Below are 23,741 nucleotides of genomic sequence, written 5' to 3'. Positions count from 1 at the left end.
GCCATGGCGTTGTCCGACTGAATACAGACCGGCTTGCCGGACAGGAGGGGCTGCCAATGAAGAAGGGCCAGGAAGATTGCTCTGATCTCCAGAAGATTGATTGGGAGGAGAGACTCCTGTGGCTTCCAGCGTCCTTGGGCCGCTTTCTGATGGAACACGGCCCCCTATCCTAGAAGGCTCGCATCGGTGGTGATAACTTGCCACTGAGGCGGAAGGAAGGACCTCCCTTGGAGAACTGACGCTGGCCGTAGCCACCAAGTGAGAGACTGCCTCACTCTGAGAGGAAGCCGAATAGGACGGTCCAAGGACATCGTGGTCTTGTCCCAGGCTGAAAGCAGAGACAGCTGGAGGTGGCGAAGATGAAACTGCGCAAAGGGTACTGCTTCCATGGAAGCCACCATCTTCCCCAGGACCTTCATGCAGAACCGAATGGGAATGGGAGCAGGCCTCTTGAGAGTCCTGATGCCCTTGGAAAGAGTTGTAAATTTTTCCCTTGGAAGAAAAACACGGGCTAGCTTCGTATCGAATTCCATGCCCAGAAAGGTCAGATGCTGGGTGGGGATCAGAATGGACTTCTCCTTGTTGACTAGCCAACCTAGGCGGCTGAGAGTGTCCAGAGTTATCTGAAGGCTCTGGAGACAGTCCTGGCGAGACGAACCCTTGATCAAAAGATCGTCCAGATAAGGGATGATGAGGATCCCTCTGGAGCGAAGGATGGCCATGACGGTCGCCATCACCTTCGTGAAAACACGGGGTGCTGAAGCTAGGCCGAAAGGAAGAGCTGTGAACTGAAAGTGGTCTCCCTGAAATGCAAATCGAAGATACTTCTGATGCTGCGCACAAATTGGAATGTGCAGATAGGCATCCCGAATGTCCACCGAGCAGAGGAATTCCCCGGGTTCCATGGAAGCAATCACCGACCGAAGAGACTCCATTTTGAAATGAAGAATCTTCACGTGGCGATTGAGCAATTTGAGGTCCAGAATAGGACGAAGAGAGCACTCTTTCTTCGGGACTACAAAGAGATTGGAGTAGAACCCGGAAAACCGTTCGTTTGAGGGAACGGGAACAATGACTCCGGCGGAAAGAAGGGAGGAAATGGCCTGCAGAAAACCCGGAATCTGGGCCCGCTGTCACGGAGGCCGAGACCGGAAAAACCGTCTGTTCGGGAGTGAAGCAAATTCGATCTTGTAACCGGATGCGACGAGTTCTCTGACCCAAGCGTCGTCGACAACGGACAGCCAAGCATCCGCGAAAGAGGAAAGTCTGCCTCCCACCCTGGAAGAAATTCCAGGTGGGGGTGACCCGTCACTTAGATGAAAATCTGCCGGAATTGGCGCCTGCAGATCTGGAATATTGTCCTCTAGATCTCCAGCGAGGAGCGGGTTTGTAGGAAGGTTTCCTCTGATCCCGCTCCCTGGTGGCGGGCGGCCGATCCTGTTGAGTGGCTCTCTCCGTGGCAGAGAAGGGACGAAAGGGCCTGAATGGTCGAAAACCCTTTCTGTTCAAAAAACGTTTTGGTCGAGATTGGGGAAGCGAAGTACTTTTACCTCCAGTGGCATCGGAAATTATCTGATCCAGCTTTGCTCCAAAGAGTCTAGAGCCATGGAATGGCAGATTGGTAAGCAACTTTTTTGAAGTAGTGTCCGCATTCCATGACTTTAGCCAGAGGACTCGGCGTACAGCTACTATGTTGCTGTTAGCCCTTGCTACGCAGCCGGCTGCATCCAAGGAGGCGGCCAAAAGGTATTTACCCGCCTGGTTAATCTGATCTGCAAGATCCGCCAACTCGTCTTGAGGAGCTGACACTAAGATGCCTCTGTGAAGAATTTTTGCCCAAGCGGAAATGACTTTTGCCACCCAGGCGGATGCGAAAATAGGGCAGAGAGAGGCGCCAGATGCCTCAAAGATAGATTTAGCTAGAGATTCAATCTGCCTGTCAGAAGGATCTTTGAGCGATGCCCCATCTGGTAGAGAGAGCACCGTTTTTGAGGCTATCCGGGAAACTGGAGGATCCACCTCGGGAGCCTTGGACCACTTTGAGAGCAGTTCTGCGTCAAAGGGGTAAAGAACGTCCAAGTACTTGCGGCCTGAGAAACGTTGCTCAGGGCGCTCCCAGTGTTTGGATAAGGTAGTATCGAAATCGTTGTGATTGGGAAAGGTTCGAGACGGAGGTCTTGCTCGTTTAAGGAGAACCGAGCATTCCTGAGGTGAAGCCTCATCCTGTTTAATTTTTAGTGTTTGGAAGATAGCTGCAATAAGACTATCGACCATGTCCCGCGTTTTAGAAACGCTGTTCCCCTCAGAACTAGCTTCTGATTGAGAATCATCGCCTGACTGAAGGTTGTCATCCGAGGAAGGAGAAGGAGGCCTGGGAGCGGAAGGGCCCTGCGAGCTTGAGGACGAAGTGGACAGAGCCCGCTTCCTAGAAGTCCTACCCTGTCTGTCTCTCTGAAGGTCGCGGTCAGGTGCGGACGACTCACCCCGAGAGGCGGTCGGGGCAGAGGTGGCTGAGGATAGCTGAGGTAATTGTTCTAAGACCTGGACCAGCGACTGTGATACTTTTGTCAAATCAGAAACAGACTGAGACATTGAAACGGCCCACTCCGGGAGGAGAGAGGAGGGAAGAGCGCCCTCAGGCCGGGACTCTGTGCGTTCCTGAGATGCTGACATATTTGAAGGACTGCAGGGGGGGGCAGAATGGGGACGACCGACCCGATGCCCACTTCTTTTTACAGCGCGCACAGGCGTAATAGGTAGCGGTGGGCCTGAAGCAGAGATCCCCTGAAGGGTTGGGCATAAGTAAACTGCACTGAATGGCCGCAGGAATTAGGGAATAACTGCCGAGGAGAGCTAATCCTTGCCTCAGAGCAGAGCCTACCGAGATTCTGTGCGAGCAGCAGAAGAAACGCCAAAGTGTCCCCAAAGCAGCGCAGGAAGGAGTGATTAGGAACAGGAGATCCTTGTGCTGGAAGATGGGGGCGGAGCTTAGCGGCTGCGCCGTGAGTGGATAATAGCGACGGAGAGGGCATGGCAGAAGGGGGAGGCTGGCATCTCAGAGAGAAAGAAGCCCTGTGATGGGCTAGAAAAGGCGCGCTGAAAGAAGCGCACTAGGAAGGGAGGAGGGAGCAGAAGAATTCCCCGCGCTGAGGGGAAAGTGAAAGCGAAAGTGACGGCGCCGCAGCCCCTTGCCGACCCCGACATACCGCGCTAAGGAAGTGGCCATCTGATCGCGGTCCTGCTGCTTGCGACGCTGCGGTGAGTGAGGGAACCCCAGAGTCTCCCTGACTAGAGCAGGGGAAGGGGAGGACCGCAAGCGGCTGTGAGCGCGCGGCAGGCAGAAAGGGCGGGAGATTCAAATGCTGTGGACCTCACCAAGGTCCTTTTTTCTTCTCCCATGCACTGAAGCTTATGCGGGGCCGGAGGGAACGTACAGGCACTTACCTGACGTCCCAGAAGAGGATGACCACAGGGGCCCACGGGGAAACGGCAGGCCGCTGGGAGGGGAAGGAGTCCTCTGTACCCGCATCCTGCAGAAGACGGCTTGAAACACCTGCGATCGCCGTCTTCCTCTCAGCCCTGTCCCGAGAAAGGGGTGAGGAGGGGGATTCGGCAAGGACCAGCCACCTGTTCACAACCCTTATCACCGGAAGGTGATAGGGAAAAGTCCTGCCTGCGGTACTGAGAGTTGCGATGTGGGTGACACCACACTGCTCGCTCAGCCGCATGATATAGGAAATCAGGGTGATAACTATACCCTGTTTCCCACTGGAAAAAACCTAAAAGATAAAAGGAAAAGATTAAAAAGTTCAAGCTAAACCTGAAAGAAAAATTGGATTAAAAACTGCGGATCTGGGGAGATCCCGGTCCGCCTCCTACAGACACTAAGCACAAACTGAGGTGATTGGTGCCTGTCGGTGGGTGTATACTGCCGGGGAGGAGCTAATTTTCTTGTTTTGCATAGTGTCAGCTTCCTAGCAGCAGCAGCATACACCCATGGTAATCTGTGTCCCCCAATAAGGCGATAAAGAAAGGGTGACATCAAAGTGGCAGAACTAGCTCTATTGTTCAGTGTGAATTCGGCCAAGGGCAAAAATGAGACCCAATTATCCTGATCAGCAGATATAAAACATATCAAATAAGACTCCAGGGTCTGGTTTGTTCTCTCAGTCTGTCCATTGGTCTGGGGATGAAACGCGGAGGAGAAGGATAACTGAATTCCCAGATTGGAACAAAAGGCTTTCCAGAATCTGGAAACAAACTGGACTCCTCTGTCGGACACAATGTTCTCAGGAATCCCATGTAACCGAACCACCTGTTGTAAAAACAAGGGCACCAACTCAGCAGAAGATGGCAACTTTGGGAGTGGTACAAGATGGACCATCTTCGAAAATCTATCACAAATCACCCAGATAACAGTCATTCTCTGAGAGACAGGAAGATCAGAAATAAAATCCATTGCGATATGGGTCCATGGCCTCTTGGGCACCGGCAAGGGCATCAGCAACCCACTAGAACGAGAACAGGGTTTAGACCGAGAACAAGTCCCACAGGACTGTACAAAGTTCCTGATGTCACGAGATAAGGCAGGCCACCAAAAGGACTGACTCACCAAATCTCTGGTACCAAAAATACCTGGATGACGAGTTAATGTGGAGCAATGAATTTCAGACATCACTCTCTTTCTCCACTGGTCAGGAACATACAATTTTCCCATAGGGCAACGCTCAGGTTTATCCTCCTGAAATTCCTCCAGGGCGCGTCTCAAATCGGGCGAAATGGCAGAAAGAACTACCCCTTCGCCTAGGATGGTAGTAGGCTCGGTCACACTAAGAGAATCGGCAAAGAAACTCCTAGAAAGGGAGTCTGCTTCAACATTCTTAGTGCCCGGAAGAAAAGAGACCACAAAATTAAAACGTGTGAAAAACATGGCCCATAGCCTGTCTAGGATTCAAGCGGTTGGCCGACTCCAGATAAATCAAATTCTTGTGATCGGTGACTCCCTCCAACCAATTTCTCCACTCCTCAAATGCCCACTTCATGGCCAACAATTCCCGATTCCCCATGTCATAGTTGCGTTCAGATGGGGAGAACTTTCGAGAAAAGAAGGCACAGGGATTCATCTTAGAAGTCACAGGGTCTTTTTGGCACAAAACAGCTCCTGCACCAATCTCAGAAGCATCTATCTCCACCTGAAATGGAAGGGAGACATGAGGTTGCCGTAAAACTGGAGCTGAAGTAAATCTCTGCTTAAGCTCCTGAAATGCTGAGCTAGCCTCAGGAGACCAATTCAGCACATTAGCGCCCCTCTTGGTCAGATCAGTCAGTGGTTTGACAATACTAGAAAAATTACCTATAAATTTACGATTGAAATTAGCAAAACCCCAAAACTTCTGGAGGGCTTTCAAAGAAGTAGGCTGAACCCAATCATAAATGGCCTGTACCTTGGCCGGGTCCATTTCAATAGTCAATGGAGATAAGATAAATCCCAAAAATGAAATCCTCTGTACACCAAAAAGGCATTTTGATCCCTTAACAAACAGGGAATTCTCCCTCAAAATCCGGAACACAGTCCGGACGTGTTCCACATGAGAATCCCAATCACTAGAAAAGATCAAAATATCATCCAGATAGATGATCAAAAACTTATCCACAAAGTCACGGAAAATATTATTCATAAAGGACTGGAAGACAGAAGGGGCATTAGTGAGCCCAAAAGGCATCACCAGGTACTCAAAATGTCCCTCCGGAGAATTAAACGCCGTCTTCCATTCATCCCCGTGCTTGATGCGAATAAGATTATACGCCCCCCTGAGGTCAAGCTTAGTAAACCAGCAGGCACTCTTAACTCTGGAGAATAAATCAGACATCAGAGGTAACGGGTACTGATATTTAACCGTCATCTTGTTAAGGGAACGATAATCAATACACGGTCTTAATGAACCATCTTTCTTGGCCACAAAAAAAAAAACAAACAGCACCTAAAGGTGACAAGGATGGTCTAATATGACCCTTCTCCAATGACTCCTTAATATAGGATCGCATAGCATCATGTTCGGGTACTGATAAGTTGAAAAGCCGACCCTTGGGAAATTTACACCTAGGCATCAACTCAATTGCACAGTCATAACTCCTATGAGGAGGCAAAGACGCAGACTTGCTCTCACTAAATACATCAGAAAAATCAGCCAGATAATCAGGAATATCATGAGACTGAGGAGAGGTGGAGAAAACAGGAGTGTCCCTAAGAACAAACTGAAAACCCCAACTCACCACAGACCCAGATTTCCAATCCAAAACTGGATTATGGGTTTGCAACCAAGGAAAACCCAGAACAATAGTATCATGCAAATTATGCAGCACCAAAAATTTTCAATTTTCTTGGTGGTCTGGGGCAACTCGCATTGTCACATGGGTCCAAAACTGAGGTTTATTCTCCGCCAAATGAGTAGCATACCCCTCAAAGGAATAGGCGTCCGCAGAGGAGTCATGGAAAAACCACAATGTTTAGCAAAGTCCAAATCCATCAGATTCAACGCTGCTCCTGAATCCACAAAAGCCTTCGTGGAAAACGTGGATAAGGAGCAGATCAGAGTAATTGCCAAAAGGAACTTAGGTTGTACACTGCCCACAGCAAATGTGTGTGCAAAACGTTTCTCTTGTTTAGGGCAGACAGAAATAGTATGAGAGGCGTCTCCACAGAAAAAACACAGCTTATTACGCCTTTTAAACTCCTGACGTTGCGTCCTAGACAAAACCCCATCACATTGCATAGGTTCAGACGTTTGTTCAAAAGGTGGCAGCGCCTCCCGTGTAATTTTACGTTCACGTAAACGCCGATCAACTTGAATAGCTGATGACATAGAATCATCCAGACCAGAGGGAACAGGAAATCCCACCATAACATCTTTTACGGTCTCTGATAAACCCTTCCGAAAGAGAGCTGTCAATGCACTATCATTCCATGTAGTAAGGACCGCCCACTTTTGGAATTTTTGACAGTATAACTCTGCAGAATCTTGATCCTGGTTTAATGCCAACAGGGTTCTCTCAGCTTGATCAACCGCATTAGGTTCATCATACAACAACCCCAAGGCTTGAAAAAATGCATCCACATTAGTCAGAATAGGATTTTCAGGTGTCAGAGAAAAAGCCCAATCCTGGGGATTGCCGCGCAGCAAGGAGATGACAATTTTAACCTGCTGCACAGAGCTCCCCGATGAGTTAGGCTTCAAGGCCGGAAATAATTTACAATTATTCTTAACATTCAGAAATTTAGACCGATCCCCAAAAAAGACATCAGGAGTAGGGATCTTAGGTTCAGCAGCATGTGACTGAATGAGGTAGGTGGAAATTCCCTGCACTTCAGCAGCAAGCTGCTCCACACAATCAGACAATTGCTTAATCTCCATTAGGAAGAAAAAAAAATTCTCCTATGGCCCCAGAGAAAAAGAGGAAAAAATATATAAAAAAAAAAAATTCTGACTTTTTTTTTAACAACTTTTTCCTGCTTTTGAGTACCCTAGAATCTGCGGTATGGCTGGTGATTCTGTTATGAATGGGTCACCGAGGAGAAAAAAGCAAAACAAGCTAAGTCACAGAAAACCAGAGAGGATGGTATCTATGCAGATTGCAGATCCCTGATCCTACCACACAACTAGCAGCAGTCGAGGAGCATACCTACGATGATCCTAGACGCCTCGTCACAGCCGGAGGACTAAATAAGCCTAAAGCAAGAAAAGGGGAATACTAACTGCCCCAGAGCAGACCCCAAAGGAAAGACAGCCCCCACACATGTATTGACGGTGAAACGAGATGAAAGCACAAACACAGGCAGGAAAATAGGCTGAGCAAACGATGGGGCCCAAACTAACTAGAAAGGAAAGGAAAGGGAAAGACACTGTCTGCAACCTGCAAAAAACCCTACAAAAATAATATCCAACACTTCTGATAGCAAAATTAACCCTGAAGTCACTAGACTTCTCCCACTATATCAGTACTCTGAAATATTCTGAGACAGAGCAAAAAGAGGCCAAACTAGTAAGGGACAAAAAGCAAATTGGCAAATACAGATAAATAAGAGTGGAAATTCAGCACAGCCCCCAGCTGGGGCTGGCTGACCACACAAAAAAACTGAATAGACCAACAAAATCAAGTGTGAACATTAGCAGAAAAACTTAGCTTTAGATGACTAGAACAGAGCTGAAAACCAAGAGCTGACAGGCCAGAAGGAATTACCAGCAACTGAATAGGGAGTCGGCTGTCTTAAATCCAATCTGAGATTCCTGAGGTCCAATCATCATCCTCATTCTCAGGTGGCAGATCTCCGCCGATCAAATCAGCCTCACTACCTCCTGTTACCACCAGAGGGTAAGGAGAAGGAGAACTCACAACTGGTGAACCAGAGAATGAACTCACAACAGATACCCCCTTGTCAGACCACCCGCATCCCCGGCAGTCAGTATGGTGTCGCGATTCCCTTGCACCCATACCTCTTGTCTGGACTGACTCTTTGTCACCACGTCTGCTACAGGGTCTCCCGCCTAGGTCACTCAGCCCTGAGCTAACTGGGGCATTCTGTTATCTCTCTGCTGGCTATTTCTCCCATGGTCATTATTGCCTGGAGAGCAGTCCTTCCATGTATCTCTATGTCCTCTGTTATCGTCAGCTCGAGGACCTCCAGTCTTTAGAGAACCTCTTCGTCTCTCTATACTGCGAGTTGAAAGTGGAGGCCATATTCTTCCCATTTCCTGTAGCTCTCTATTGATCTGCCCCCTCTCAAGTCTCAGCTGCTCTACCTCTTTCAGGTACTACACGCGATACTCCAGGAGCATCCGGATATTCCCAAGGCTCTCCATGAATCCGACAACAAGGAATGGAACCATCCCATCTTCACCCACATCCTGGGCTTCGTCCTCAGCCGGAATCCTCACTCTCATCACACCGGACCTATTCACCATCTCCTGCATCACTTTCCTAAACCTTCCTGTCACGAAGTGACTTGCCCTGTGTGACACGACCCAACAATTGGTCTGTCACCAAACAGCAAAACAAACAAGGGGACACCGGGGACACAATTACAACGGTGGGCCCTGCAATAGGGAATGGGGAAATGGACACCTCCTGCACTCTCCTGTTATGAATGGGTCACCAAGGAGAAAAAAACAAAACAAGCTAAGTCACAGAAAACCAGAGAGGTTGGTAACTATGCAGATTGCAGATCCCTGATCCTAACCACACAGCTAGCAGCAGCCGTGGAGCGTACCTACGATGAACCTAGACGCTTCATCACAGCCGGAGAACTACATAAGCCTGAAGCAAGAAAAGGGGAAAACTAACTGCCCCAGAGCAGACCCCAAAGGAAAGACAGTCCCAACACATGTATTGACGGTGAAACAAGATGAAAGCACAAACACAGGCAGGAAAATAGGCTGAGCAAACGATGGGGCCCAAACTAACTAGAAAGGATAGGAAAGGAAAGACACTGTCTGCAATCTGCAAAAAACCCTACAAAAATAATGTCCAACACTTCTGATAGCAAAATTAACCCTGAAGTCACTAGACTTCTCCCACTATATCAGCACTCTGAAATATTCTGAGACAGAGCAAAAAGAGGCCAATCTAATAAGGGACAAAAAGCAAATTGGCAAATACAGGTAAATAAGAGTGGAAATTCAGCACAGCCCCAGCCGGGGCTGGCTGACCACACAAAAACTGAATAGACCAACAAAATCAAGTGTGAACATTAGCAGAAAAACTTAGCTTTAGATGACTGGAACAGAGCTGAAAACCAAGACCTGACAAGCCAGAATGAATCACCAGCACCAGAATAGGGAGTCGGCTGTCTTAAATCTAGTCTGAGATTCCTGAGGTCCAATAGTCATCCTCATTATCAAGTGGCAGATCTCTACTGATTAAATCAGCCCCACTACCTCCTGTTACGACCAGAGGGAGCCTGGCAGGAGAACTCACAACTGGTGGACCAGAAAATGAACTCACAACACTCTCATGAGGCTGTGTCCTGGTCTATCCTGACGTCCCTATATGACTTCTTTCAAACCGTCGTCGAGCAGGATACCTTAGCCCTCACTTGCCCTGCACCTATCCCTCATTAGGGAATTGGCAAGTGGGGACACTGGTCCCACCGCTGCACTAATACAACACCAAGGAAAGATATAACAAAACAAGGTAAGACAAAATAACACTTTGCTGTGCGGTGCATTGCAGCATAGAAAGCTGAGTAAGGCACCCAATCACAGCATTCAGCTGAATCACCACTGCACCAGAAAGCTCCTGTCTTCAGCACGGTTGGTTTCCTAAAGGACCTGCATAACCAACAGGTGATGCATCAGGTAACCTTTTACAGGAAGGTGGGAGTGGTCACCACCTGCATCTGCAAACTCACCAGCCATGTAGTTACACCAGTGGCCACTGGGAGGAAAAACTGATATTAACCCCCCGCTGGGTGGGAGTGGTCACCACCTGCATCTGCAAACTCACCAGCCATGTAGTTACACCAGTGGCCACTGGGAGGAAAAACTGATATTAACCTCCGATGGCCTGAAAGGAAAAAAGTCTTCTGCAATGCCCCGCTGACTTTGAACTATCCTCGCACGCTCTAGACGTTGAGCGGCTTGTTTATTCCTCAACAGGATCATCTGCTTCTTGAGGAGACATTGTAGATGTATATGCCTCAGGATAGCCACCCGCTTCACTGTGACTTCCCTAGTTGACAATATGACCAACTGTTTCGTCTCTGGTGCCCAGTTCACACTACATGCTTCTATTGCCTTTCTAAAGGCCTCATGCACATCCTTACTGGCAAACTCTTCTTGCATGTCTTCGGGTACCTCTATTATGCACTTGAAACCAGAAGTCTCACCTCCTCGTCCTGAACGTCAGCGCAGTTTTCCAAGACATCGACATCCCTTGTATGGCCATACGCGTGGCACTTCCCTTGCTGGTTTTCTTCCTCCGGGGAGGCCCCTTCTTTGGTCAGCCTCTCCAGCTCACTCTCCTTCATGGCGATCAGACCGAAAGAGCGCGACAGTTCGATTTCCCGATCATCCGTATATTTCTGGAGCTGGGCATTAGCCTCCTCTATCTTGAGCTCTTGGAGAACTTTATCCCGCTCCTTTGCCAGGCAGCGACGCTCATCCTCTCTCCGGAGAAGCTCCTGCTGATGCCTCTCTTGGGCCTCTCTGAGCACTTCCATATCTTTCAATATGGCCTTGTTCTCGGTTTGACACATTAACAGGTGACCGCCGAGCTCAGAGACTTCCTTCTTTAGCTCATCCACTCTGTGCTCAGCTGCTTGTCTTAGGACCCTTTCTTGTTCGACATGTTCTTTTACAGTCTCTTTAAGCATCTCTATTGCGTGATCCTGCTCTCTTTTGGCCAAGACGTGTCGCGCCATAACTTCTTTGATTATGTTTTCAGATGGGCCATCTTGCCCACCCATACTCTGCCTCTTCAGAGTTCCACCTCTTCCTTCATCTTCGACCTCAGATACTATGGGGCCTTCACCATAGGGAGCCATTTCACCCTTTCCTGGCATCACAGATGTAGGTCTGTTAGGCCTCTTTCACACATCAGGTTTTTGGAGTCAGGCGCGATCCGGCGCTTTTGACTAAAAACGGATCCGGCGAAATGCAATGCCGGATCCGGTTTCCCCCCCATTGACTTGCATTAGAGCCGGATCGAGCCGGATGGCCATGCGTTTCATCCGATTTTCGCCGGATCCGAATGAAAGCCTATGAGCGCCGCAATGCGACGGATCCGGCTACAGCCGGATCCGGCGGCCGGATCCGGTTTCTTTGGTCTGAGCATGCTCAGTAGCTCTGCCCACAGGACATATATAAAAGCAAGACAATGGGACCCTCAGCCACACCCAACATGCCACCCAAGCCAAGAACCAGGAGCAGGAGAACGCAGCAGACATCTGCAGCAGCAGCACCATCAGCACCACCCCAAATGGAGCAGCATGCTGAACAACGGGAGGGGAGTCCAGCAGCAGATGAGAGACGGTAATTATCAAATCCCCCATTCCTCCAAACTAGGGCTATGGAATATCAAGATATTCATTGGCCCTTTGTTTCTCTTTATTCAACAGCCGCCCAATAGATGCAGCAGCAGCAGCAGCAGCAATGGCAGCAGCAGAAACACCACCCACAGCCATGGAGTCTGGCCATGAGGAAGACAGCACATCTTCTTCTGGGAGCCCTCCCTCGCATCGTCAGCGTTTGACGGTAAGTTTTTATTTCCAAAATCCATCATCTCTGTAATATATGTGTATTCATTGCCTTTTATTTCAAAACAGGAATCACAAGATGAAGAGGAGCTCCCAGAAGAAGAAGGAAGGGGTGGACAGACACCTGGAGTGGGCTCACAATTGGTAAGTTTTTTGCATCAAACGCAGAAACACAACATCACACTACACACAACACATAGAAAACAATGTTCTGCAGACCACACACAGCAAACAAATGCCTACATCCAAAGACATAACATTTTTTGTTTTCTTCTCTAGTCTTCCCAATCTGGTGCTCGGCCAAGAGGTCCTCGCAGTGCCTCCCAGGGTCGTCGGCGACAGCAAAGCGGCGGTTACCAGCGTGTAAGTATAAATATTTTTGCTTTGTTTTTTTTGCACTTTTTATTTCATTTCTTTTGTGGAGGCTAATTATGTTATTTTTGTCTTTTTCTTTCACAGCCTTCACAGCGTGCTCCCGACTCTGACGGTGAGGATGGAGGGATTGATGTGGACCGCCTCATCGATCTCGTCAGAGAAAGGGAGCCGCTCTGGAATATGGCTGACCGCCGCCACGCTGACCTGATCGTTACCCGACGACTCTGGGAGGAAATCTGTTCGCTCCTTGTGGACCGCTGGGAGGACCTCGAAGCTCGGGCCCAGATTAAAGAGCGTAAGTATATACAGTACCGGTTGCTTGATTTAAACCAGTGTTTCCCGAACTCCAGTCCTCGTGGTCCCCACGGATCATGTGTTCAGGATTTCTATTTACTTTGGAAATCCTGAAAACATGACCCCTGGGGACCATGAGGACTGGAGTTTGGGAAACACTGATGTTGTATACTAACCACTTTGTCCTTTCTCGTTTCAGGGGAGAGAATTGTGAAGCGGTGGCGGTCTGTGAGGGATTGTTTCAAGAAGGAGTTCAATAAAGAGATGCGGGCCCCGAGTGGATCTGGAGGACGCAGGAGCAAGTACAAGTATGCACGAGCCCTGTCGTTCCTCCGGGAGACAATGCTCACCAGAAGGTAAATATTACACACCACATGTGACAAAAAAATGTTTAGATGTAACTTTTTTTTTTTCAGCCAGGGCCATACCATGTCACTATTTTAATTGTTTTTTTTTCTCTTTATTCCACAGCACGGTGAGCAGCACTCGGGAGCCTGCACGATTGGACCCTTCTGAGGCGATCCCTGAGGAGACTGGCACCGAGGGACACTTCGACCGCCCCGGTACATCTGCACCTTCCCAGCCTTCCCACACATTCGACCCATCTGTCCCATCCACCAGCACAGGAGCATCGTGGCCGCCTACATTACATGAAGCTGCTGGTGAGGAGATCGCTTTCCCTTTACCCCACCCTTCTGCCCCTGCCACCTCTAGTACACCTGCGGGTACTGGGCGGCAGCGGCAGAGGGGTCAGGAAAAGACTTATGCGCCAGAGTTCTTGCATCTGAATGCATCTTTCCAGAACTGTCTAAAAGTCTTGTCAGAGCAAATCTCCGCAGGCTATCAGCAGATCAACTCCAGCATTCTGGAGGTGAAGACACTTCTGCAAACCATGCATTCAGAAGCAAGATCTTCGCCAAACCACACCTTTTTCAGGTCTGTTGTGGAGCGCATGGAAACGCTCTCTCCTACCCAGCAGATGCATGTAATGCATTCATGCCACGCTGCTCTCCAGCAAGTTACCTCCCAACCTCCTCCTCCCACCACAGTAGTTCCTCCACCTGCACCCCCTCCAGCCACTTTCCATCCTCCCCCTCCTATTACATCTACACCCCCTCCAGCCACTTTCCATCCTCCCCCTCCTATTACATACCATCCACCTCCCCAGCACCAGCAACCTCCCCAGCACCAGCAACCTCCCCAGCACCAGCAACCTCCCCAGTACCAGCAACCTCCCCAGTACCTGCAAACTCCCCAGTACCAGCAACCTCCCTAGTACCAGACATCTCCCCACTTCCAGCAACCTGCCCCGTACCAGACATCTCCCCACTTCCAGCAACCTGCCCCGTACCAGACATCTCCCCACTTCCAGCAACCTGCCCCGTACCAAACTCCTCCCCACTTCCAGCAACCTGCCCCGTACCAAACTCCTTCCCCATACAACTTGCCATCAACATCATCTGCTCCTACAGTCCCTGCCCAACCCTCCACTCCACCACCCACCACCTCTTCTGCTTCCCACATGTCCACCCATTCTGTAGTTTTTTCCACACCTTCACCTCTAACTGTTCCTTCCCCACCACGATCCCAGTCCTCTCTCCACACTCCCAGTGTCGAAGTGTCCCGCAGCCCCTCCAGCAGTATTTCCACCACACACTACACAGATTTATAATGTGTGTATTTAAATAAAAATGACCAGTTTTATGGTTTCAAAGTTTTATTAAACAAGTTTATTAAAATTTTTAAAAAGTTTACTAAAAAAAACATTTTTCAATAAAAGTTAAATTATTTTACACTGGTTGTCTGTCATTTCTTTCTGCGGCGAAAAAGGTTAAATACAGGGTATTTAAAAGGTGAAATGGTATTCAAAACTAGGTATATAACTGTGGGTAAATTTTAGCTTTTTGCCACAGTTGTGTTCCTGGTTGTGTTTGAAGCAAAGTATTTCACCTAAAAAGTTGTGTTTATTGTTGGTGATTTCCTAACAATGTACACAACTTTTGTTAAAAGGTGAAATACTTTGCATAAAACACAACCAGGTACACACCTGTGGCCTAAAGCTAAAAATAGAGACCATGACAAGATAGCCAACTTTGGTTGGCAAAGGTATATACTGTTGGTACAGAAGGTACACAAGTTTGGTTGGGCACAAATCTTTCACACTCTGTCATCCTGCCAGTGTACTCTGCCTTGAGGTGACATAAAGTATAGTGCAAAATTGTCCCTCATTACTGAAACCGTCACAGAACTTCTAGTGGTAATGTCATGGTAATCTTGCAAGGTGGTTTCTTCAGAGGTGTCCTCAATGGAAATGGGTTCCTTGCAGATAACAAAATTGTGGAGTACCACGCACGCTTTGATCACCTCGTCCACAGTTTCTGTCTTGAGGTTGATCGCAGTCAATAGGACCCGCCATTTGGCTGTCAGAATACCAAAGGTACATTCAACCATTCTTCTTGCTCTTGTGAGGCGGTAATTAAAAATGCGTTTTGGTCTTGTCAATCCTCTGCTAGAGTACGGTTTCAAAAGGTGTTCTGACAGCTGGAAGGCTTCATCCCCTACACAGACAAATGGCATAGGTGGACCAGATGTTTGCGGCAGCGGTCTAGGTGGTGGGAACTGGAAGGTGTTTCCATACAGTTTACGCCCCATGGCAGACAGTTTGAAAACTTGAGAGTCATTGGAGCGGCCATAGGCCCCAATATCCACCGCAATAAATTTGTATTCCGCGTCAGCGATGGCCATGAGGACAATTGAAAAATATTTCTTGTAATTGAAATATTCCGATCCCGATCCAGCTGGCTTTACAATGCGGATATGTTTCCCGTCCACAGCGCCCAAGCAGTTGGGAAACTGACATATCTGTTGAAACTTGTCAGCAATTTCAATCCACCTCTCTGTTGTGGGCTCTGGTAAAAACTCTTCAGCTAAGGAGTCCCACAGTGCACGGCATGTGTACTTCACAATTCCAGATATGGTGGAAATCCCGAGTCTGTACTGGAAATGCAGTGACGAAAGGGATTCTCCAGTTGCAAGAAATCTGTGGGGAATTAAAAAACAATAAATTAGTTTTAAATCACAGCATTACATACCAAAACTGAGCTATAACACTTGGAGATACAAACTACCACCAACAAGATTGCAGTGAAAGTGTGCTCTGATGCGATCATATCCAATAAATGTGGCTTACCTTAAAGTCACCATCAGACGCTCTGCGGGTGAAACAGAGAAGCGGCAATAGGTGTCCGCTTTTCTTATGAGGTGTGCAATGCGCTCCACCAAGTAATCAAAATTCTCCATTTTCATCCTAACATATCCAAAAAATTTATCCGGGTTTCGTCGAAGGTCCATGCAGAGTGTAGAATAGACCCCACGCGTCATTCTCTTGGCTGTGATGGGGTGGATCCACAAACGTCGTCTACGATGCCTGATGCGCTGCTGTCTCGCTCTCTCCTTCTCCAGAACAATCACCCTCAAACGATTCGCCTCCGCTATAAAATCCGCCAAATTCTTCAAAATATTTCCAATGACAACATCCATCTTCGCCAGTAACTTGCTCTTCTCTCCAACCTGCACTTTCTCCTCTACAACCTGTCAAAGAAGGGCTGTAGGAACATGCTATATATAGTTTTCCAGTAGCCAATCCCGTTCGGAAGGCCACAAGGGTCAATTTTAAAAACCGGATCCGGCGTAATCCGTCGAAAAACGGATAGAAAAACGGATGAACCGGATGAGACGGATCCGGTTTTGTCTGTCAAGAAAAAGACGGATCCGGCAGAAAACCGGATCCGTCACATCCGGTTTTACTAAACATTTGCCGGATACGGCGTTCCGGCACGACGCCGGATCGCGCCTGACGCCGAAAACCTGATGTGTGAAAGTAGCCTAACAGGTCTGTTTTAAGCCCAGCTCATCACCAACTACCTCTGTGCTTGGGTTTGTCAGAGATAAAGTGACCTCCTTACTACACACTCTTTCCCTTGCGTTCGAGTCACAGTCTGAATTGGAGTCACCCGTCATCCTGGAACAGCAAGTCCCCACTCAGTTGTCGGACCCCTTTCCTGGAGGTACCCAGTTTCCCACGGTCACACGTTTGGTCACCCCAGCTAAGTCCCCGAGTTGGTCAGACCCACACTTTCTTCCGGTCCCCCCGAACTCTGGACTATCGCCGTTAGGTGGCGCTACCTCCTCCTCCTTATACAGCCCATTAACAGGAACCCCCACAGTTGGCTGCTGTAATGGGGCTTCCATACGACCGTTCTGTCTCTCTTCTGAGCAACCCCACACTTCATCAACTTCCCATGCACCTTCAAAGAACACAAAGTCCCGGCCCCTCTCAAAGGGGTACAATAAGTTCAGTGGTATACCACCATCTTGGCACTCGACACTTTTGGACATCTCAATCATCACTCTGTCCACAGTATAGTCCACAGTGACCCCATGGATGCAGCGAACCATGACCTTTTTCTCGGTCAGACAGAGAACGAGAGGAGTTCCTGTCAGATTCACCTGACTCTGAGTCCAGCCGTCCAGAGACTCCTTCCTGGTGTAGTATCACGGTACACACCTGTGGCCCATCATTATCCGAAAGTGCCGCACTCAGAAAAAGTCAGACACAAACACTGCTGTTCTCCAGACATGTCCACTGAGGTAACTGGTGCCGCCCCTTTGAAAGTCCCGCCCCTTTTTGGGCCACTATCCCCTTTTGGGACTCCGCCTCCCTCTGGTACTCCACCCCTTTATAGGCCACCTTCCCCTTTCAGGATTTCCCCATGTCCCCTCTACAGGCCTGTGCACAGCAGTCTATCTGCCCCAACAGTACCACAGTACACTTAGGTCTTTCTGGGCTTCTACTGGCCCTTTAAGAGTTTATTTGACCTGGTTCACACTGTCCTCTTATGACACCCACCAGCTCCTGCTGGCACTGCCACAGCTCCTGTTGCAGTCACAAACCACCGGCACCTCCGACTGCCGCTCACAAGCCACTGCTGCTGCCACTGCAGCTCTTGCTGCTGCAGAACCTCTTGCTGCAACTTGCAACTGCAGCTCCCGCTACCGCAAGTCCCTGCACAGCTCCGCACTGCAGACTTCGTGGTCCCGCCTATCCACAGCAAGCTTCGTAACCCCACCGAGTTACAGCCAGACGCTTGTCACTTGGGTATTCAGACACACACCCCTTGGGTGGGTATGCAGGTGACTGGACCCACCCATCTCTCCAAGTCACCTGGAAGCCTCCAAATGTATAGCAAAAACCCTCAGCAGTAGATCTGCTAAGCAAAACACGCCCAGGCTTCCATCACAGGGCCACCCACCTCTGCGATACATACCGCCCATAAATCACATGACCAGTCGCCATGCCACACCTCATAAAGGGACAGTGGTCAGAATTGTAAAAATTGGTTTCGTCATTAAGTACAAAATTGGCTCTATCACTAAGGGGTTAAATTTGATGAAGGGTTAAAACCCTCAACGATGTGACACTACTGTCACCCTATGTCAATCAGCCTATAGTACTGTCACTTTATGTTATTGAAATTATGTGATTGTTATGTGAAGCAACGATTAAAACACTGCAGCAGCCGGATGTCAGACCCCACCAATCTGATACTGATGACTTTCCCTATGGATAGCGCATCAATATCAGAGTATTAGACAACACCTTAAAGGAGGACAAACGACATAGGAGGAGCACTGTTTAGCTGCAAGGATGATGATGAGGTGACCCAACTTTTGAAAAACGCCTTGACATAGCAGTTGGGCTCACATATATTGGCCAATCTATGCGCTAAGTACCTTCTTTTTTACTGTATTTTTCATAGCAATTTTGCACATAAATATTTCATATATACATTATATAGCACTTTTTTCCATTTTCTATGGCACTAATGCAGTTTCAATGTTCTAGAGTAATCATTCTGGGTAAATCATGGTGCACCATTTATCGTTTTTCAAGTCATATGCTTTTTTTTGTTGACAACTGTTCACACTAGCTTGGATGTGCTGGTCTTTTTCTCTATTTGTATCAAACCCTTTTTGGGCATATGCACTCCCATCAGCCACAGGTGATTTTAAGTAGTTAGCTGGTCCATTCCTGCCCCATAAATTGTAGGGTTTTTTGCCCAGCAGAAGTGACATATCAGGACAGGGACCCAACTCTTGAAGGACGCCTTGATGTGGTAGTTGGGCTCACATATATTAGCCAATCTATGCGCTAAGTACCTTTTTATTATATTTTTAATAGCAATTTTGCAGATGAATATTTCATATCTACAGTGGGTACAGAAATTATTCATACTCCTTAAAATTTTTCACTCTTTGTTTCATTGCAGCCATTTGGTAAATTTCAAAAAAGTTCATTTTTTTCTCATTAATGTACACTCTGCACCCCATCTTGACTGAAAAAAACAAATGTAGAAATTTTTGCAAATTTATTAAAAAAGAAAAACTGAAATATCACATTGTCATAAGTATTCAGCCCCTTTGCTCAGTATTGAGTAGAAGCACCTCCTGAGCTAGTACAGCCATGAGTCGTCTTGGAAATGATGCCACAAGTTTTCACACCAGGAATACTTTCCAGGTACTTTCTGAATACTTTCCGAACCCATTGTACGTTATATAGCGCTTTGATTCCCTAGTTTCTATGGCAGTATTGCAGTTTCAATATTCTGCACTTACTTTATGCTGCTCTCAGATAAGACAGAAAAAACCCAGTGATAGATACTTTATAATCCTGGTAGAGAAGGCACGACTGAAGATTATTACTGACGGCGTCTCTCCCAGGCTGTAATAAATAGAGAACCTTCTCCTGCACTAATTGTTTTTGCAATTTTTCATTCTTTCTGTTTCTTGTCTCCATTTTTAGTGTATGACCAGCTGTAAAGGAATCTGTCTGCTCCCCCAGTCTGCACCGTCCATGTACCGGGAATATACAGCATTTATATTCTCCTTCTTTAAGTGACGATCACATAATGATCAATATATACTGTATATGGAAAAAAAGACGAATCTCATCGTTCTTCCTCACAATCCCTTTACAATCCCTTCCCTCCTCCCCACTTTCCTTTTTCCCCAGTAAGTTTCTCCTAATTCATTGCACGGCGGCAGCATTTACAGAAGACATCACCACTCACCATTAGGCGTTGGCCGGATTATTGGAGTCGGAGGATGTGTCCGAAGCTGTGAAAATAGGAAATGATTTATAGCAAAATCCTGCAGATTTATAAGATGTCACAGTCACAGATGAAATGTGAGTAGAAGGTGGAGAAACACTGGAAACCTTCCCATCCGTGCCGTCCGCAGCATATAAAGCTCCCGCTGCATCTTCTGGGACTGGAGCGAGTGCAATCCCAGCACTTTATCTCCTCATCCACTTTAATAGAAATCTGCCACCAGGTTTTACCACCTAATCTGATAGCAGCATAAGGCTAGAGTCGCATTAGAGAGGAATACTGACGAGTGCTATGTGATAAAACATCGCATAGCACTCGGATCAGTGTTCATCTATGGGGCAGCTCCCATATACGTTTTTTTTCTCGGCCGTTTTGAGCGTCCGAGTGAAATCTGAGCATGCTGCGATTTGTACCGACACTCGGCAGAGTCTCGGCGCACTCGCATCCATATAAGTCTATGGGTGCGAGTGACACAGCGCACATCACTCGGATATCATCCCAGTGCTGTGCGATATACACTGACACCGGCAATGGAGGAGATGGAGAAATTCATTTCTCCACCTCCTCTGCAGCTGTGCTCCGATTCTGTCTGTACGAGAGGCTCGGAGCTCAGACGCATGACACTCGGCTCCTGCTCACAGCAGAGCAGGAGCCGAGGGTCATTACCATATCGCATACGATGCTCTCGCATCGGATGTCATAGGCAAGTGTGACCCCAGCCTAAGACATAGACCCTGATTCCAGCGCTGTGTCACTTACTGTGCTGCTTGCTGTAGTTTTTATAAAATCCCTCTTTTCTCGGCAAGAGATTATCACTAGAGGACAAGTAATGAGCTCTGTATAATTCTGTATTGATTGGCAGCTTTTCGTGTACCCTGTGTATAGGCAGAAATTTGCCAAAACTGCTAGATCTGCAAAGGATGAAACAGTAATTTTATCAAAATGACAACAAGCAGCCTGGTAAGTGGGAATCAGGGTCTCTGCCCCTACATTATGCTGCACTCAGATAGAATAGAAAAACTTGGTGACAGATTCCCTTTAAAGAGAGTCTGTCATCCACAAAATTCTAATTGACCCATTTATACATTCATATAGGAGATTTAGCCCCTATAAAATAAGACCTGTACTATAGATTTTACTTCTTTCATTTTATATAAAAACAGTTTAATTATATCTGTAAATGAAGGGTCCTCAGTGCACCACTGTTGTGGCCAGGAGCTCAGGACACCGTACCACCCACTCTATTACAATCCTCAGCCCTGCACACAGACACTGCAGGGGTGTAAAGCACACACAGTGTCAGTGTGTGCAACTGTGTTCTGATCCCTCTACTCTACACAGCCGCCGCTCGCTGCACACAGGATCACACAGTAGCAGGAAGCCGATGCTGACAGGAGAGGTAGATGAGGTGTGCACACTGACACTGCAGGAGCTGAATGAGTGCTGGCAGATACAGTGTGAGAGCGCTCTCCTCTCCTGTCAGCATTGGCCGTCCGCTACCATGTGATCCTGTGAGCAGCCGCTGCAGAAAGGATAGCGATCAGAATGCACCCGAACACACTGACACTGTGTGCTCTTGGCTCCTGCAGTGTCAGTGTGTGCATAGCTGGGAATTCAGGTCAGTCAGCGCTCCAAAGCGAGTGATGTTATTCTATATGAGTGGAGATCTGGAGGATTGAAATTATAGGGGCGGAATGGTGCACCGAGCCCTTGGCCATTCCATGGGTGCACCGAGGATCCCCCAGTAACATATCTAATAAAAAGAAAAAAGTAAAATCTAGTGTACAAGTATATTATAAGTGTAAGTATATACTTCCCCTATATGAATGTATAAAAGGTTTAATGTGAGTTTCGGGGGCGGACTCTCTTTACTGCTTTCCTCCCAACTCAGCACCGCCCCCCCCGTCCACAGGTCGTGTCTGGTATTGCAGCTCCATTGTAGTGAATAGGGCTGAGCTCCGATCCATCATATACAACCTGTGGACGGGGCCGATGCTGTGTCTGAAATAAAGCAGCCATGTGTTTTTGATCCTGCACCACTCGGGTGTAATTATAGTGTATGGAATAGACGGGGTCGTCCACTTGGGTCTCTGTCCTCTATGACCCAGAATTGAGCGTCGCTCTGTAAGATCAGCGCTCCCTCTGGGGACACAAGACGTCCATGTGTTTCCTTAATGCCGGCTGTGACCTTATAGCAAATCTGCCAAAACCTCCCATCAGAGCCACATGTGCAGAATACTCACTGGAGGTCGTCTTGTATCCGGCTTTTCTTCCTGAAATAAGCAGAGAAGATGGAATTAGGAAGAGAAACCTGAAGACGCCATTATCATTGGTGACATATAATAATAATAATAATAATATAGTGTAATGGGGGAGAGATGAGGGGAGACGATATACAGTCAGGAGCCCCTACAAATAACATATGGAAGAGCACCCACAGATCAAGGAGAAAAGTGAGGAGCCCCCAACCCTAAGATATAACACAGCCAATCAGAAAGTAACATGAGGGTATAATACAGACATGGACGACATTGTTGGTACCTTCTGCTAAAGTAAGAAAATCCCGCAATGGTCACTGAAATAACATGAAACTGACAAAAGTAATTTTCAAGTTTAATTTACTGAATATCAACTAATGGGAATCAGACTTTGTTTTTTGCTTTTGAATTGTGGTTCAGTCGAAAATATAAAAAAAAAGAAAAAAAAAAAAAAAAACCTAAATGAAAATGGCCGGGAGAAAAATGATGGTTCCCTTGACTTAATATTTTGCTGCACAAGCTTTTGAGGCAATCACTGCAGACGAACGATTTCTGTGACTCTCAAGGAGATTTCTGCCAACGTGCACAGGGATTTTGGCCGCTTCTCGTAAGCAGACTGCTCCTGGTATCTCAGGTGTGAAGCCGTCTTCTCCAGACATCAGATCTCATCTTCCCCAAATGTTCAATAGGGTTTAGATCAGGGCTCATAGAATCCACAAGAGAACGAGTCCGATGCTTTGCTCTCAGCCATTCTTGGATGTTTTTAGCTCTGTGATTTGGGTCATTATCCTGTTGAAGGACCCATGAGCTGCCACTTAGACCAAGGTTTCTTACACTGGGCAGCACATTTCCCTCCAGAATCCCTTGATAGTCTTGAGATTTCATTGTACCCTGCACAAATTCGTAAGACCCTCTGTGCCAGAAGCAGCAAAGCTGCCCAAAAACCTAACAAAGCCTCCTCCATGTCTCACCGTAGGTACAATGTCCTTTTCTCTCTATGCTTTATTTGAACATAGAGCTGATGTGACGCCAAAAAGCTCCAGCTTTGTCCAAAGGACATTTTACAGGGATCTTTGTGGCAACAATGGTTTCCTACTTGGTAGTCATCCATAAAGTCCACTTTAGCCAAGACAGCGACGGATGGTGCAATCTGGCACTGATGTACCTTGATCTTGGAGTTCACCTCTAGTCTCTTTGGAAGTTGTTTTGGGCTTTTTGGTTACTATTTGTATTACACATCTCTTCAATTTCTCATCAATTTTTCTCTTACCCCCATCCATGGAGGTTATCTATAGTCCTGTAGACCTTACACTTCTGAATATGTGCAGCTGTAGTAATTATAGTCTTTACTTTTAACACGTTCATCTATATTTTTCTTTCTTTATCTCCTGAGAC

At 47.5% G+C, this 23,741-nt stretch overlaps 1 protein-coding gene across 3 annotated transcripts in view; it reads right to left on the bottom strand.

Annotated features, from left to right (window-relative positions):
* LOC141048426 (class I histocompatibility antigen, F10 alpha chain-like) overlaps nucleotides 1-23,741 on the bottom strand; it is a 281,467-nt gene that overhangs the window by 14,729 nt on the left and 242,997 nt on the right. For 2 of the 3 annotated variants that reach the window (XM_073543985.1, XM_073543982.1), the window contains 2 exons: nucleotides 22,332-22,361; nucleotides 20,050-20,095 (listed from right to left, as the gene is read on the bottom strand). In XM_073543985.1, coding sequence (XP_073400086.1) covers nucleotides 20,052-20,095; nucleotides 22,332-22,361 — 74 coding nt within the window. In that variant the 3' untranslated portion in view covers nucleotides 20,050-20,051. The remainder of the gene's footprint in view (nucleotides 1-20,049; nucleotides 20,096-22,331; nucleotides 22,362-23,741) is intronic. The other variant, XM_073543983.1, reaches the window with a different exon arrangement.

This window comes from Dendrobates tinctorius, unplaced genomic scaffold (assembly GCF_039654945.1).
Source record: "Dendrobates tinctorius isolate UK_male_01 unplaced genomic scaffold, ASM3965494v1 ptg000135l, whole genome shotgun sequence".
In the NCBI taxonomy this organism is placed as follows: domain Eukaryota; kingdom Metazoa; phylum Chordata; class Amphibia; order Anura; family Dendrobatidae; genus Dendrobates; species Dendrobates tinctorius.
The sequence above is the reverse complement of the archived record's forward strand: the minus strand, read 5'-3'. Positions and strand labels throughout refer to the sequence as shown.